Source organism: Canis lupus, chromosome 7 (assembly GCF_003254725.2).
Source record: "Canis lupus dingo isolate Sandy chromosome 7, ASM325472v2, whole genome shotgun sequence".
Taxonomy (NCBI): domain Eukaryota; kingdom Metazoa; phylum Chordata; class Mammalia; order Carnivora; family Canidae; genus Canis; species Canis lupus.
In genome coordinates, this window is record NC_064249.1 from 2,108,262 (window position 1) to 2,122,388 (window position 14,127).

Below are 14,127 nucleotides of genomic sequence, written 5' to 3' on the forward strand. Positions count from 1 at the left end.
TATTCTGCACCGACTGGGTAACGGGGAGAATGTTTAATTGCTTACTGCACTGTACAATCCGTGTCAACACCACATGCCCTCAAAAACACTCCTCTATTAGAAAAGGAAAAAAAAAAAAAAAAATCCCCTAGTAGGCAGCGTGTGTTCCTCTTAATTGATGAAGCCAAAATACGTTTGGCAAGAGGAATAGGTCTCACCGGTAACAGATGAAAACAGCATCCCACCATCCGCAAGCCAGAATATCGGTTTCAAATAACTGGTTCAACAGGGCCTGGAGCGCAGCAGGGCCGGGGACGCAGGCCTCGGGGACGCGGCAGGGACCCCCGCTGCCCCCGCACGGGGCCGCCTCTCGGGGGCTCGCAGCAGCCGTGGCCGCGCAGTCGGGATCCTCAGGGTACAGGATGCGCCGCCCGCCTCCTCCCGGGGACACGGGAACCAACGCCAGTTTCTCGGTGGTGTGATCACAATTGTGACCGAGGGAGAAGTGCAGGCGGCAGCGCGACGGAAACACCCCCCGCCCCCCCCCCCCCCACGAAATAAAACCACCCTGTGTGAAAACACGGCCCAACGGCTTCACTGGACACAACAAGATACGTCGGCTGCCCAATGACAGGATGAGTCCCGGCTGACCGTTCCAGGGCGCCCGATGGAGGCAGAAGCTGCTCTATTCCTCCTTTCTCTCTGGTCCTCCCAGTACCCCCATCCCCATCCCCATCCCCATCCCCTCCTGGAACCTGTGCGAGGAAGAGGAGGGGGAGGAGGGGGGGAGGAACGAGAGGAGAGGAAGGAGGAGGGAGGAGGAGGAGGGGGAAGAGGAGGAGGAGGGAAAGGAGGGGGGAGGAAAGGGAGGAGGAGGGGGAAGGGGGAGAAGGGGAAGGAAGGGGGAGGGGAGGAGGAGGAGGGGGGAGGAAGGTGAGGAGGATGGGGAGGACGAGGGAGGAAAGAGAGGAGGAGAGGGAGAAGAGGGGGACAAGAAGGGGGAGGAGGGGGAGAAGAAGGGGAGGAGGGAGAAAGAGGAGGGGAGGAGGGGAGGGGAGGAGGGGGAGGAGGATGGGGAGGAGGAGGGAGGAGAGGAGGGGGAGGAGGAAGGAGGGGAAGAGGAGCGGGAGGACGGAGAGTAGGACGAGGAGGATGGGGAGGAGGAGGGGGAGGAGGAGGGGAGGAGGGAGGAGGAGGGAGGAGGGGAGGAGAATGGGGAGGAGGGAGGAGGGGAGGGGGAGGAGGGGGAGGACGGAGAGGCAGCGCTCACCTGTCCCGAAGGCCTTGGCCACCAGCCAGGCCAGATTGCAGGCGACCTTGGCCCTGGAGAAGTCGTAGTGGTCGAAGGGCTTGATGGCCGGCACGATGAACGTCCGCTTGGGCTCCCGGGGGTCCGCGGCGTCCCCCATGTCTCGGGGCGGCTCTCGGGGCGCGGGCGGGGCACGGGCGCGGGGTGCGGGGCGCGGGCTCCCGGCCTCACATGCTGCGGCCCCGCCGCGGGAGCGGCTCAGAGCATCGGCGCCGGGGCGAGGCCCGGCCGCGCGGCCTCGGGGAGGAGCAGCCCAGCCGTGCGCGCCGCCAGCCCGCCCGCACCCCCGCGCCCGCCGCCCGGGGGCATAGGACCGCGGCGTCCGGGTCGCGTCCGTCCGTCCGTCGCGCGAGGCCGCGTCCTTTGTCTCCGGCTGGTCCCCGGGCTCGGGGGAGGGGGCTGCAAGGGCCCGGAGCGCTAGCGGGGAGCGCGGGCTGCGGCGATCACCGGGTGCGGGGCCGCCCCGCCATCGCGGGCCCCGCGCCCCCGCGCCCCCGCGCCCGCCTGCCCCCGGAGCGCGGACGCCCCCGCAGGCCCCGGGCGGGCGGACGGACGCACGGACCCGCCGCGCCGGGAAACGTCAAGCCCCCCGCGGCCCCGCGGCCCCTCCTCGGCGCTCCCCGCGCGGCGCCGCGTCCTCCCGCCGCCGCCGCCGCCCGGGCCTTCCCCGCCGCGGACGCTCCGCGCCCCGCCGCCGGGCTGCGCTCCCCCCGCGGCCGCCCGGCTCGCCCGCTCCCAGGCCGCCGCCGCCGCCGCCGCTGCGGTTTTCCGGCTGCCGCACTGGCTGGAGAGAGCCGACGCGGGCACTGCGCATGCGCCCCGGCGCCGCTCCGGCCGGCGCCCCCGCCCGCTCCCCTCCGGCCGCCCGGCGCTCCGAGCATGCGCAGCCTCGCTCCGCGCCCCGCCCCGCCCCGCCCCGCCCCGCCCCGCCCCGCCCCGCCCCGCCCCGCCCCGCCCCGCGCCCGGGTCCCGGATCCCGGATCCCGGATCGCAGCTGGGCCGCGCTCGCCAGGGCCGACGTCCTCCGCGTCCCCGGCGGCTGCTCTTGCTGCCGCTGCTGCTGCTGCTACTGCTGCTGCTGCTGGACGATGCTGCACGACCGCAGGGACCGGACAGCAGGGCCTACACGGGGGGAGCTGCTGTTTAGGGACACGCGCGCCCCGGGACGTGCCCTGCGGCCAGGCCGACGGACCCGGAGCCCGAGTGGGAGCCCCAGCGGGCCTAAGGGTCGGGTGTTGTCGCTGGTGCACCCTCAGATGGCATGAACCGAATTGATGGAGCTGAGGCTGGGGCTTCATAACCAGGACCGGGAACCTGCAAAACCCCAAACCTGTATTAATCTCATCACATCAACATGCTTTTCTTTTCTTTTCTTTTTTATTTTTTTAAGATTTATTATTTATTTATGAGAATACACAGAGAGGAGACAGAGACACAGGCAGAGGGAGAAACAGACTCCATGCAGGGAGCCCGACGTGGGACTCCATCCCGGGTCTCCAGGGTCACGCCCTGGGCTGAAGGCAGGCGCTAAACCACTGAGCTCCCCCCCCCCCCCCCCCCCCCCGGGCTGCCCTCAACATGCTTTTCTTGACTCCATGCTCTCCATGTAAGCGCTCTCACCGGGTGACAGGGCACAGCGCCCCCTCCTCCGTCTCCTGCAGATAAGGCACGGGGTCTTGTGCACAGCAGCCTGCCACCCCCCCCGACCTGGTGTCTGCAAGCCTGTGTGGCTTCCTTTTGTCAGAGCCGCTCTGTTTTCCCAAAAAGGCATGTTTTCTACAAAATCTCTGTCCTTGCTCAGTGTGGTCCCTATGTCCACCTGGCGAACTCCTACGCGACAGGGAAGCCTCTGCATGGTAATCCCTTCCTCCAAGAAGCCTTCCCAGACAGCACCTGACACATCGCGGTCAGTGCTGTCACGTAGGTTCCGCTACGGGTCCCAGGGCCCCCTGTGCTTATTCCTGTCACAGCATTTGACACATTGTATCAGCAGCTGATCGTCTGTCTTTCCTACTGGCTACACGGTGTATCTCCAGGACCTGTTGACTGCGCAGCCCATCGGAGCGACTCAATTAACATTTAGGGACTAAGAATGGATGTCACTGCAGCTAACACTTAAGGCGATGTGACTCGCTAATTCCTCGCAACTTCTCATTTAAAATATTACCTAATTTTAATTATTGAAAAATCGTGTGTTATCTTCGTCTTTCAGATGAGAAAGCTTTAAGAAAAAAAAATTTTAACTACCCTCTATCGCACAACTAGTAAACTAGCAGATCCAAGATTTGAACCTAGGACGGTCTTACTCCAAAGCCTAAGTTTTAACTACTAGGGTCTCCCTGATATCACCTGCCCTTAAAACAGAAGCAAGACATGTGAAGTATGAGGGGAAGGGCGTTGGACTCAGCTCCACCAGCAAGCAGGCCCTTTTGATCCAGTTTAATCCCTACAATTACTCCACCCTGCGGCGCCTGGGTGGCTCAGCTCAGTCGGTTAAGCAGCTGCCTTCTGCTCAGGTCATGATCCCGGGGTCCTGGAATCAAGCCCCACATCAGGCTCCCTGCTCAGTGGGGAGTCAGCTTCCCCCCCACCCGCCCCTCACCCCACTTGTGCTTTCTCTCCCTCTCATTCTCACTCTCTCAAATAAGTAAATAAAGTCTTTTTTTAAAAATTGCTCCACCCTGAATCGGCTACAGCACTAGTTAAGTCTTGCTAACAATGTGGGCTAGGAAAAGAATATCAGTGAGAAGAATACACCACAATGTGGTTAATGTCATTTTTCGATAATTTAATGAATATTAAGAAAATATTCCTCAGAGGCAAGGCCCCTTTGCTGGGTCACATAGGGGTTAATAAAATTAACCTATGGTTAGTAATTTACAAAGCATGTTCATATGACTACCTTAATTTTCATATCCAGTCTGTGCAACAGGCATTCTTATCTTGCAATTCTAGATGCAGGACTAAAGATCATAGATAATAAGTTGCATGGCCAAGATTTCACGGTTGATTGATATCTAGGTCTGCCTTCACAAACAAACCCAAGTCTTCTGGCTCTACTCCTCTTCCCTGCGCCTCTCCCCTCCCTAGATTATGGAGGCTGACATATACCTAAATAAAATATAACGTAAAAAAATAATAATAATAATGTAAAAGTGGTAAGTGCTATAAGAGTTAGAAAGTGCAGAGAGAACATCTAGGCCAAGGGATCAGGAGGGGTTTGTGTGTGTGTGTGTGTGTGTGTGTGTGTGTGTGTGTATGTTTCAGGACTTTAGTTAAATCCAATGTATTCACATTCACCTTCAACTGAATTTCTAGAGCAACAAGTCAAATTAAGAGAAACCTATAGCCTGGACAGGTTGAAGAAAGATACTGAAACATTTCACCAGTTGCTACAATAATGTGCAAGCCAGGACAAGATTCCTAAGGCCAGAACCCCTGTCTAATTGACTTTATGTTGCATATGTGACCTAGCACAGTGCTTCCTTCACAATGGGTGCTGGGTAAATGCTTGCTGAATTTTATTGAAAACCATTTCAACCCAAATAAACATGATAAAGGAAGAAAAGGAAACAGACAGTTGCTCTGACTTGTCCTTTGATTCAGTGGTGATGCATTTAGTAGCAGTGGCATTACTATGACCCCAGTTTGGGAGGAGTGTGTTTAGGAATAGGGGGGAAAGAAATGCCTACACAGAGCAGCTTTTACTTTCAGGGAGGCTGTGAAACTTGGGGTCATAGTAGGAGGCTATTATTAACAGAGAAACACCCTGAGTACAAAGAAGAAGGATTCATTTTCAGGGAGGCAGACACTCTAATAGGGTATTCTTTGTGGTACCTGCAGAATGATCTCTTTTAAAAATTGGAAATCTCTGTAGAATACCACTGTCAGAAAGAAATGCTCTCCACTACCTTCTTGAGATATCTGACTTCAGTAAAAACAAAAACAAAACCCAGTGATTCTTTGGGCCAGCTTGTCCAACTGCACAGGTCTTTCTCTGTTTTTTGGGTTTTTTGTTTTTTGTTTTTTATCTCCAGGCATAGACTATCCATCGGGCAACAGTTACACTATTCCTACAACTATAATTCTCCTTCTATTTCCTTTCTCCTGTAAATCTGCAGTGTGAGCCAAACTTTCTCCTCCATTTTTCTGTCTTTGGAGAGGTGGCATAAACATATTCATTCATTCATTCTCCGTATTGATGGAGTACCTGGGTACTGAGGAGGCAAAGTTGAACAAGACAGCTGAGAAAGCAAACTTTTTTTTTTTATTTTTTTATTTATTTATTTTTTTTTTATGATAGTCATACAGAGAGAGAGAGAGAGAGGCAGAGACATAGGCAGAGGGAGAAGCAGGCTCCATGCACCGGGAGCCCGACGTGGGATTCGATCCCGGGTCTCCAGGATCGCGCCCTGGGCCAAAGGCAGGCTCCAAACCGCTGCGCCACCCAGGGATCCCGAAAGCAAACTTTTAATGAGAAAATGCAGGGATTTGAGGGCCTGAGCAGTCTGGTTCACCTTCACTGTCATGTCTTTATCTCCTAGGCTCAAAGCCTTGTTATTTCACCTGGAGAGATCTTCAGTGTGTCCCCTCAAAAACAGAGAAACAAAGGAACCACTGAGCCATACAGAGTTACTTTCTTAATTGAATGCATGTTTAATATACCACCATCCACATTCAAAAGGTTACACTGAGAGTAGCTAACTCTTATTGAGCACTTTGTATGTATCAGATCCTGTTCTACCTGTATTGGATCCTCACCACAACCGCTTACCCCTCACCACCAGTATCTTCATCTGGAAAATGGAGAAACCAGAGGATTTAAGTAAATGGTGAAGACCTTGTGTTATTTTGAAACTCGAGGAAGTAGGATAAGTAAACTTTGAATCAACCAGATTAAGAATAACCAAGATTGGGGATCCCTGGATGGCTCAGCAGTTTAGTGCCTGCCTTTGGCCCAGTGTGTGGTCCTGGAGTCCCAGGATCAAGTCCCACATCAGGCTCCCTGCATGGAGCCTGCTTCTCTCTCTGCCTGTGTCTCTGCCTCTCTCTCTCTCTCTCTCTGTCTCTCATAAATAAATAAAATCTTTAAAAAAAAAAAAAAAAGGAATAACCAAGATTGAGAGGAGGGTGGGGGGCGGGGGAAGCTTAGCTGCTGATGTTTGTAAGTGTTTCGTTGGCTGAAGCTGAGCAGCATCTGATAAACCAATATGGGATAGAAGAGTCTGTGCTGCGTATCCGACATTCTGTCTTTTCTAGACACAGTTGAGGCTTTCATCTGAAGAGCTAACAGAATTTTTTTAAGGATTACCTCATCAACCTGCACAATTTCTGCAAGGCCAGTATGGTAGGAGGCCAAATATGTAGCTGGAGAAACACAGGGAGGACACATGGCTCCCCAAAGTCATACCGTGAATCAGTCTAACCTGAAAAGTGAAACCTGGCTTTCGCGTTCCCAGGGACAGCATTATATTTTCTCAGATCCCAAAGACATGTTTCCTTTCTTGATGCCCTACTCAATCCGAGGTCTGGCTTGAGGTCAAACACTGGTTGGGGAGTGTAGACCCTGGGTTCCATTACTGTTTTGCCACATGATTCGGGGGGAACATATCTCACTGCTCTCCATTTTCCACTGCTGTAAAACAAAGGATGGGACTGGGCAAACTTCTTTTTTTTTTTTTTTTAATCTTATTTATTTATGATAGACATAGAGAGAGAGAGAGAGGCAGAGACACAGGCAGAGGGAGAGGCAGGCTCCATGCCAGGAACCTGACATGGGACTCAATCCTGGGGCTCCAGGATCACGCTCTGGGCCAAAGACAGGTGCTAAACCGCTGAGCCACCCAGGGACCCCAGGACTGGGCAACTTCTAAGATGCTTCCAACACCAACAGTCTTTAGTGGGAGGCTGACATCTATGTACGTTTTGAGATCATAACTAAAGGCTAAATCAGTCAGATGTCTAGGGTTCAGGATTTAAATCTTTTGGGTAGGAGTTACTTTTTTTTTTATTTTCAGAAAGCCTTTTGATGAGATTATGCAGAAAGGGTAGGCGAGGTTAGAGAGCAGGAAATGGAATCCTCCCATGAAGGCAGTCACCAAATCCAAACTGGGATGAGAGAAGGGGATGGTTGTAGTTGTTTGTTGTTAGGTACAGGAGTCCTACCACTTAATTCATCAAGATCTAGAGTTTTAGAGTGTCAACCAGTCAAACCAAGAAGACTTTTGTTCTTTTTATCAACTTCTTGATGGAAAATACCTAAGTGTCCATCAGTAGAGGAAAGGACCAATCCAATAAATTATGCTTCACATAGGGATCCATTGCATCAAATGACGAGATCTCTGAGACATCATGTGGTCAAGGAAAAAAGAGAGTGGTTCAGAGCCGTATGTTTTAGTGTGGTATTTAAAAGTCATATATATTCATGGAATATCCTTGGATATTCTTGGAAGGATGCACAGGAAACTGGAGGACTAGTCGAGAGACCTAATTTTTTCCTTTTAATGCTTTGGTAGCATTTGATTCATAAGCAGCTTTACTTATTCAAACTGTAAATTAGTATGTATACTTCCACTTCTTCACTCCTCCCTGGCAGTGTGCTTCTGCACCTCGCACAGTACTGAAATTGTTCTCACAAAAGTCCTTAATGAGCTCCTTGTTTAGACTCTTCTGCTGTTGTGTCTTTGGCCTCTGGGGCATGTGGTACTGATGAGTGTCCCTTTGTTCTTAAAACCTTTTTTAAGAGAGACCTTTTCTCTCTCAGGTTCCATGGCCCTCCTGGAAACACCTGGTTTTTCTCACTTTTCAAAGCTCTTCTCTGCTGCTCTTCCAGCATCCTTTGTTTGCTCACCCACGCAATAGAGGAGCTACTCAAAACTCAATCCCTGGTTCCCTCCTTCCTCTCAACGCTCCCATTCTTGGCATTGCAACAGTGTCTTTATGGCTTCCATTCTTAGGTGATTCCCTAATCTATATCTCTGCTTCTGACTCCTCTCTAACTTCCTATACCTGCTGGCCATTTCCACCCGGATACAGCCATAGGACCTCAAATTCAATAATGAAAAACAAACTTTCCCCCACTCTCCTCTCCCTGGGCTTCTTGTCACAGTCTCCCAAATTTGACAAATGACACCATTCTGTGCTTATATGTGTCATCATCATCCTTGAGCTCTCTTTTCTCATCCCGTCTACCCAAGCAGCCCAAATATCTCTCATTTCCATTTACTCATTTCTATTCCCATGAATTTCTCATTTCCTCTTTTCCTCCCACTCAGTTTCTGTCTCCCTCTTTACTTTTTTCTATTGAAGTGTGGTTAACACACAGCGTTACTTTAGTTTCAGGTATACCACATAGAGATTCAGGAAGTGTCTATGTTATGCTATGCTTACTACAGTGTAGCTACCACCTGTCACTATACGTGGCTATTACAATTGCGTTGACTATATTCCTGATGCTGTACCTTTCATCCTTGTGACTTATTCAGTCCATAACTGGAAACCCGTACCTCCCACTCTCCTTCTCCCATTTGCCCATTCCCTCACCCTCTGCCTCCCTGGCAACAATTGGCTTCTTCTAGTTTCTCTTTTTGAACCTGAATTTTGACTATTCAACAATATTCACAGTCAACAAACTTTAATTTCAGACTCTATGTCCAATACTATACTAGATTTTTCCTTTACTGCATCTTATTTGATTATAAAATAACATGTAACATGGGAATTAATCTCATTTTACAGATGGAAAAAGGAGGCTCAGAGGGATTAAGAGAATTTCTCAAGGTTTCACGGAAAGAATAGAGTTGACAAACTCGTGGCTTCTGGTTTCAAGTGCTGGGATCTTTCCATCCCCACTTGCCTACTTGGTGGTGATGCCTTGCTGACTAGATGTAGTCTAAACATTTGCCTTGACTTTGAAGATCCTCTGCAAAACGACCCATTCATATTTCCCCAGGACTCTCCTATTCATATCAAGCCAAATTACTCTCAAGATTGTCAACACATTTAATCCTTCACAAGGTTTATTGGTTTGGATTAATTCATTAACTGCCCTGAATAATGCCCTCCACCAGATCAACAAAAGCCATTGAAATATCGTCTTAAAATAAACCTCAAATGCCACCTGTGCCATGGAGCTTTCCCTGCCCACTGTCCCATTCCTACAGGCTTCCCGCATCTATTTGTGCCCTCTTATGGTGTGCTTTGTCTCGAATTATAATTTTTTCTGTGCACCATAATAGAAGAGACAATCTTGTCTCACTTTATAACCTCCTCCAGTGCCTTACATATAATAGACCACATGAAGTATTTGCTGAATAGTTGAAAGAACCAGTGAATTAACAGGCAGCAAAAAATACATATTAACACACATTTTAGGGCCTTGAAACAGATCAATATAACTTCACTAGCTTAAATGGGAATTAAAAATGGAAAGCTGATGTCCTTAAGACTATAGTGGTTCCCAATGGTTCCTCAATACTAGTCTATTATGGTTTATTAGAAATTATACAGAGAAAACATAAAGTGATTTTTTTCATAAAATTGCTTTTTTTTCCTCTAAAGGATTATTTTTTAATTATGAGATTATTCCCTTCTTGCTTTTTTTCCTGTTAAAATGTCCTTTCTCTTATAAAATAATGATAGTCATTGATGACGGTTGAGCTTTTATGTATCCTCACTGGTGAAATAAAAAGTTAATAACCTTATGTTCTTTACTCTCCAGTTTATCCATTTATTCATTCATTTGGGAAACTTGGCTGCTTTGTGAAATCCCAAAGTGTGGAGGCCACTGCTCTACTCAGCCGAATTAAGTAAATTAGTCTAGATTAGCATCTTAAACAAAACCGGCTGCAAATAACAAAAATCTGGCTTTTTCAGAAAAAAGCCAAAATCTGTTGTTTTTGTGTATTATATTTGCTATGGAAACCATTATTTTTTTTTTTAAGATTTTATTTATTTATTCATGAGAGAGAGAGAGAGAGAGAGAGAGAGGCAGAGACATAGGCAGAGGGAGAAGCAGGCTCCATGCAGTGAGCCTGACGCGGGATTTGATCCTGGATCTCCAGGATCATGCCCTGGGCTGAAGGCAGGCACTTAACCGCTGAGCCACCCAGGAATCCCGGAAACCATTATTATTGTAATTTCAGATATGCTGATATTTGAAAAGTCATGGCATATGGGCTAAATTATTGACGTTTGGTTGTTGTTTTTTTTGTTTGTTTGTTTGTTTGTTTTGTCACTAAGTATATAAATCAAATCTTCCTTTAAGGCACTATTTAGGAGCTATGCTTCAACTTTTGTGGCCCTCTTTCTAAATAGACCTGGAACTATCAGTAGACATAGGAAATGATCATTCCTTTCATTATGACCTATAGACAGCTGGAAAAATATACTGTAGTTCTTTCTGTTGTTTGATCTTTTCAGTCGGGATACTAGGAGACTTTTGAATATGATTTTGATTAATGGAAACAAAATATGTGGCTTCCTTCTCCTGATTTAGTTTTCTCATCTGCTCCCCATCTTCCTCATAATTTTCTAGATCAGAGAAATGTAACTTCCTGTTTAGTTTCTTATGCTGTTAAGTTAAAGGTTCTGGATAAACTAGAAGAGGAAAATCACAGCCTAACGTTGGGAATTAGAAAAGACAAAAGCTTGTGGCATCCCAAATGATATTCTTTATGGAATTTACATAGCTCAGAACATAATTCTTGCCATAACTTTACTTTTAGGTGACTCAGAAATGAAAGCTACAGTTGGAAAGGAAAGAAAAGCAACAAATGGCCTAGTGAGTGAAAAATGTGCTGAGGTAGTCCTCCACAATTCCAAAATAAAAGAGGTTTGTTTAAAAATAGAAGCAATACTCTGGTGCTTTTACTAATCCACTTAAAATCTGTTTTAAGCTATTTCTCACTGTATTTTAAAACTTCTTTTTGTTACATTACATTAGTGGACATAATTCAGAAAAATAACCATTTGTAAATAAAATAGGATATTTTATTTGTAAGCAAAACTGGAAATGCTAGGAACCACCTTGGATGTGTGCAAATAAGAACAATTATCTTCCTACTGAGTCTTGTATATTTATGTTAATAATCAGGTGGATGAGTTCAGGCAGGTACATCATTTAAGTTTTTGTTTCACACTGGAGATAGATTGTATTGTTTATCTTCCATGGGCCACTTAGCTAGTTTGGTTAACTTTTTAGAGTGAGGGTGGGAGTGAGAAATGGGAGCAAAGATGTGGGGGTGAGATTAGAAAGAGGTGGTTGTAAGCACAACCTGTTCCCAAATCCTGGCCTGCACTTTTTTTTTAAGTATGTTATTTTTTTTCTTCACTAAAAAGGCAGGAAATTACTATAAATAATGTAAGAAAAACTACATCAATACAAAAAAAATAGAAAACTTTTTTTTTAAAGATTTTATTTATTTATTCATGAGAGACACAAAGAGAGAGAGGCAGAGACACAGGCAGAGGGAGAAACAGGCTCCCCACAGGGAACCCCATGTGGGACTCGATCCCAGGACCCCAGATCAGGACCTGGGCTAAAGGCAGATGCTCAAACACTAGGTGTCCCTAGAAAACATTCTAATTGCAATCGAGTGTATTTTTCATACTTAAAACTTACAAGTTTTTTCTCATAATAAAAGCAATCCATATTCATTTCTTTAGTTATTTTCAATTCTTAGGATCCAGAAATTGGATCCTTTTTTTCCTTTAATCATTTTAATTATTTATTTGAGAAAGATTATAAGCAGGGAGAAGGGGCAGTGGGAGAGGGAGCAGCAGACCCTCCTTCTCCAACAAGGAGCCTGATATGAAGCTGGATACCAGGATGCTGGGATCATGACTTAAGCCAAAGGCAGATGCTCAACTGACTGGTCACCCAGGGGCCCCACATTTCTTTAATTTAAAAAGTACTGGGGCAGCCTGGGTGGCTCAGCGGTTTAGCGCCACCTTCAGCCCAGGGCCTGATCCTAGAGACCTCGGATCGAGTCCCACATTGGGCTCCCTGCATGGAGCCTGCTTCTCCCTCTGCCTGTGTCTCTGCCTCTCTCTCTGTGTCTCTCATGAATAAATAAATAAAATCTTTTAAAAAAGTATAAAAAAGCAAATGAAAAAATAAACAGCTATAATTTCACCACCTAGAGATATGCTTTATATATCCTTCCATTCATTTTGTAACAAAATAAGCTTATATTGTACAGTTATAACTTTTTTTAAATTTATTTATTTTATTTATGATAGTCACAGAGAGAGAGAGAGAGAGAGAGAGAGAGAGGCAGAGACACAGGCAGAGGGAGAAGCAGGCTCCATGCACCGGGAGCCCGACGTGGGACTCGATCCCGAGTCTCCAGGATCGCGCCCTGGGCCAAAGGCAGGCGCCAAACCGCTGCGCCACCCAGGGATCCCTGTACAGTTATAACTTGTTTCTTTTACATAATATTATTAATGTCCCTTGATACTAATGGATACTCATGTAAAACATCAGAGTAACACAAAATAGAATTTCATTGCAAGGATGCATTTTTTTAAATTTTAGCCACTCCCCTATTATAGGATATTTTTGTTATTCCTATATTTTTTGTTTTTATGAATACTGCTGTAAGGAATACCCTAGGACATCTATCTTTGCCTACTGACCTACTGATTATTCTTACATATGGATAATTTTTTTTTTAAGTGAGAAAGAGAGAGTGTAAGCAGAGGGAGGGACAGAGGGAGAGAGAGAATCCTAATAGGCTCCATGCTCAGCACAGAGCCCAACGCAGGGCTCCATCTGTTTTCTCTGTCTTATAAATGAATAAAAATCTTAAAAAAAAAACTAATTTCTCATTTTTTATTAGGGTATTCATCCTCTCATATTCATTTGTGAGAGAGATATATATAAAATGTATTAACTCTTTATCAAATACAGTCATGTTTTTCAAGCCATCATTTCCCTTTTAGTGTCAATTGCAGCATTTTGGGGATGTTTTTCTGTATTGAATTCTGTCAATCTTTTCATTTCTAGTTTATGCCTTAAAAGTTAAACTTTATTTATTTATTTTTAAAGATTTTACTTATTTATTCATGAGAGACAGAGAGAGACCCAGAGAGAGAGGCAGAGACACAGGCAGAGGGAGAAGCAGGCTCCGTGCGGGGAGCCCGAGGCAGGATTCCATCCTGGGACCCGGGTCACGCCCTGAGCCGGAGGCAGATGCTCAACCTCTGAGCCACCTGGGCCGCCCCAATGTTAAACTTTAAAAAGCTATTGTTCCACGGCCACCCTAATCAAAGGTTATTTAATGTCTACATGAAGTAACAAAGGAATTGTCACAGGCATTTTGTTATTGTTATTATTTTCTTAAAGATCATATTTATTTGCTTATTTATGAGAGACAGACAGAGAGAGGAGCAGGCCCCATGCCAGGAGCCGGATGCGGCTTGATCCCAGGTCTCCAGGGTCACACCCTGGGCCAAAGGCAGGCGCTAAACCGCTGAGCCACCCAGGGATCCCTTAACACAAGCATTTTAATCCGAGTTATATCAACAGTGTTGACCGTGAAGACAGTGTTTTCGGAGAGAGTGTCCTTAGGCTAATTTCATTCTTTAACCAACTTTCTCTACTCTGCAGCTAAACTATTCCCAGTTTTGTTTTGCTTTGTTTTTTCATTTTCTTTTTCTGTTCTCCTGAGATTATTTTCACTGGAATTAGCTCTTTTCCATGTAGATTTACAACCAAGATTTTATTTTTTTTGTAAAGCTCTTTGGCTCACAGCGAACTCTACAGCAACCTGCTGCTATAAGTTGTCTTTCTTGTGGTCATTACTTTTAACAGGTTCAATTTCCCTGAGTCACATTTT

General features: G+C 46.8%; 1 protein-coding gene across 5 annotated transcripts in view; it reads right to left on the reverse strand.

Annotated features, from left to right (window-relative positions):
- CAMSAP2 (calmodulin regulated spectrin associated protein family member 2) overlaps positions 1–2,068 on the reverse strand; it is a 116,934-nt gene extending 114,866 nt beyond the window's left edge. For 2 of the 5 annotated variants that reach the window (XM_025458610.3, XM_025458609.3), the window contains exon 1: positions 1,250–2,068. In XM_025458610.3, coding sequence (XP_025314395.1) covers positions 1,250–1,388 — 139 coding nt within the window. In that variant the 5' untranslated portion in view covers positions 1,389–2,068. Of the gene's footprint in view, positions 1–197; positions 391–1,249 lie in introns of those variants that run through there. The other 3 variants (XM_025458611.3, XM_025458612.3, XM_025458613.3) reach the window with 3 other exon arrangements.
- Positions 2,069–14,127: the final 12,059 nt, after the last annotated feature.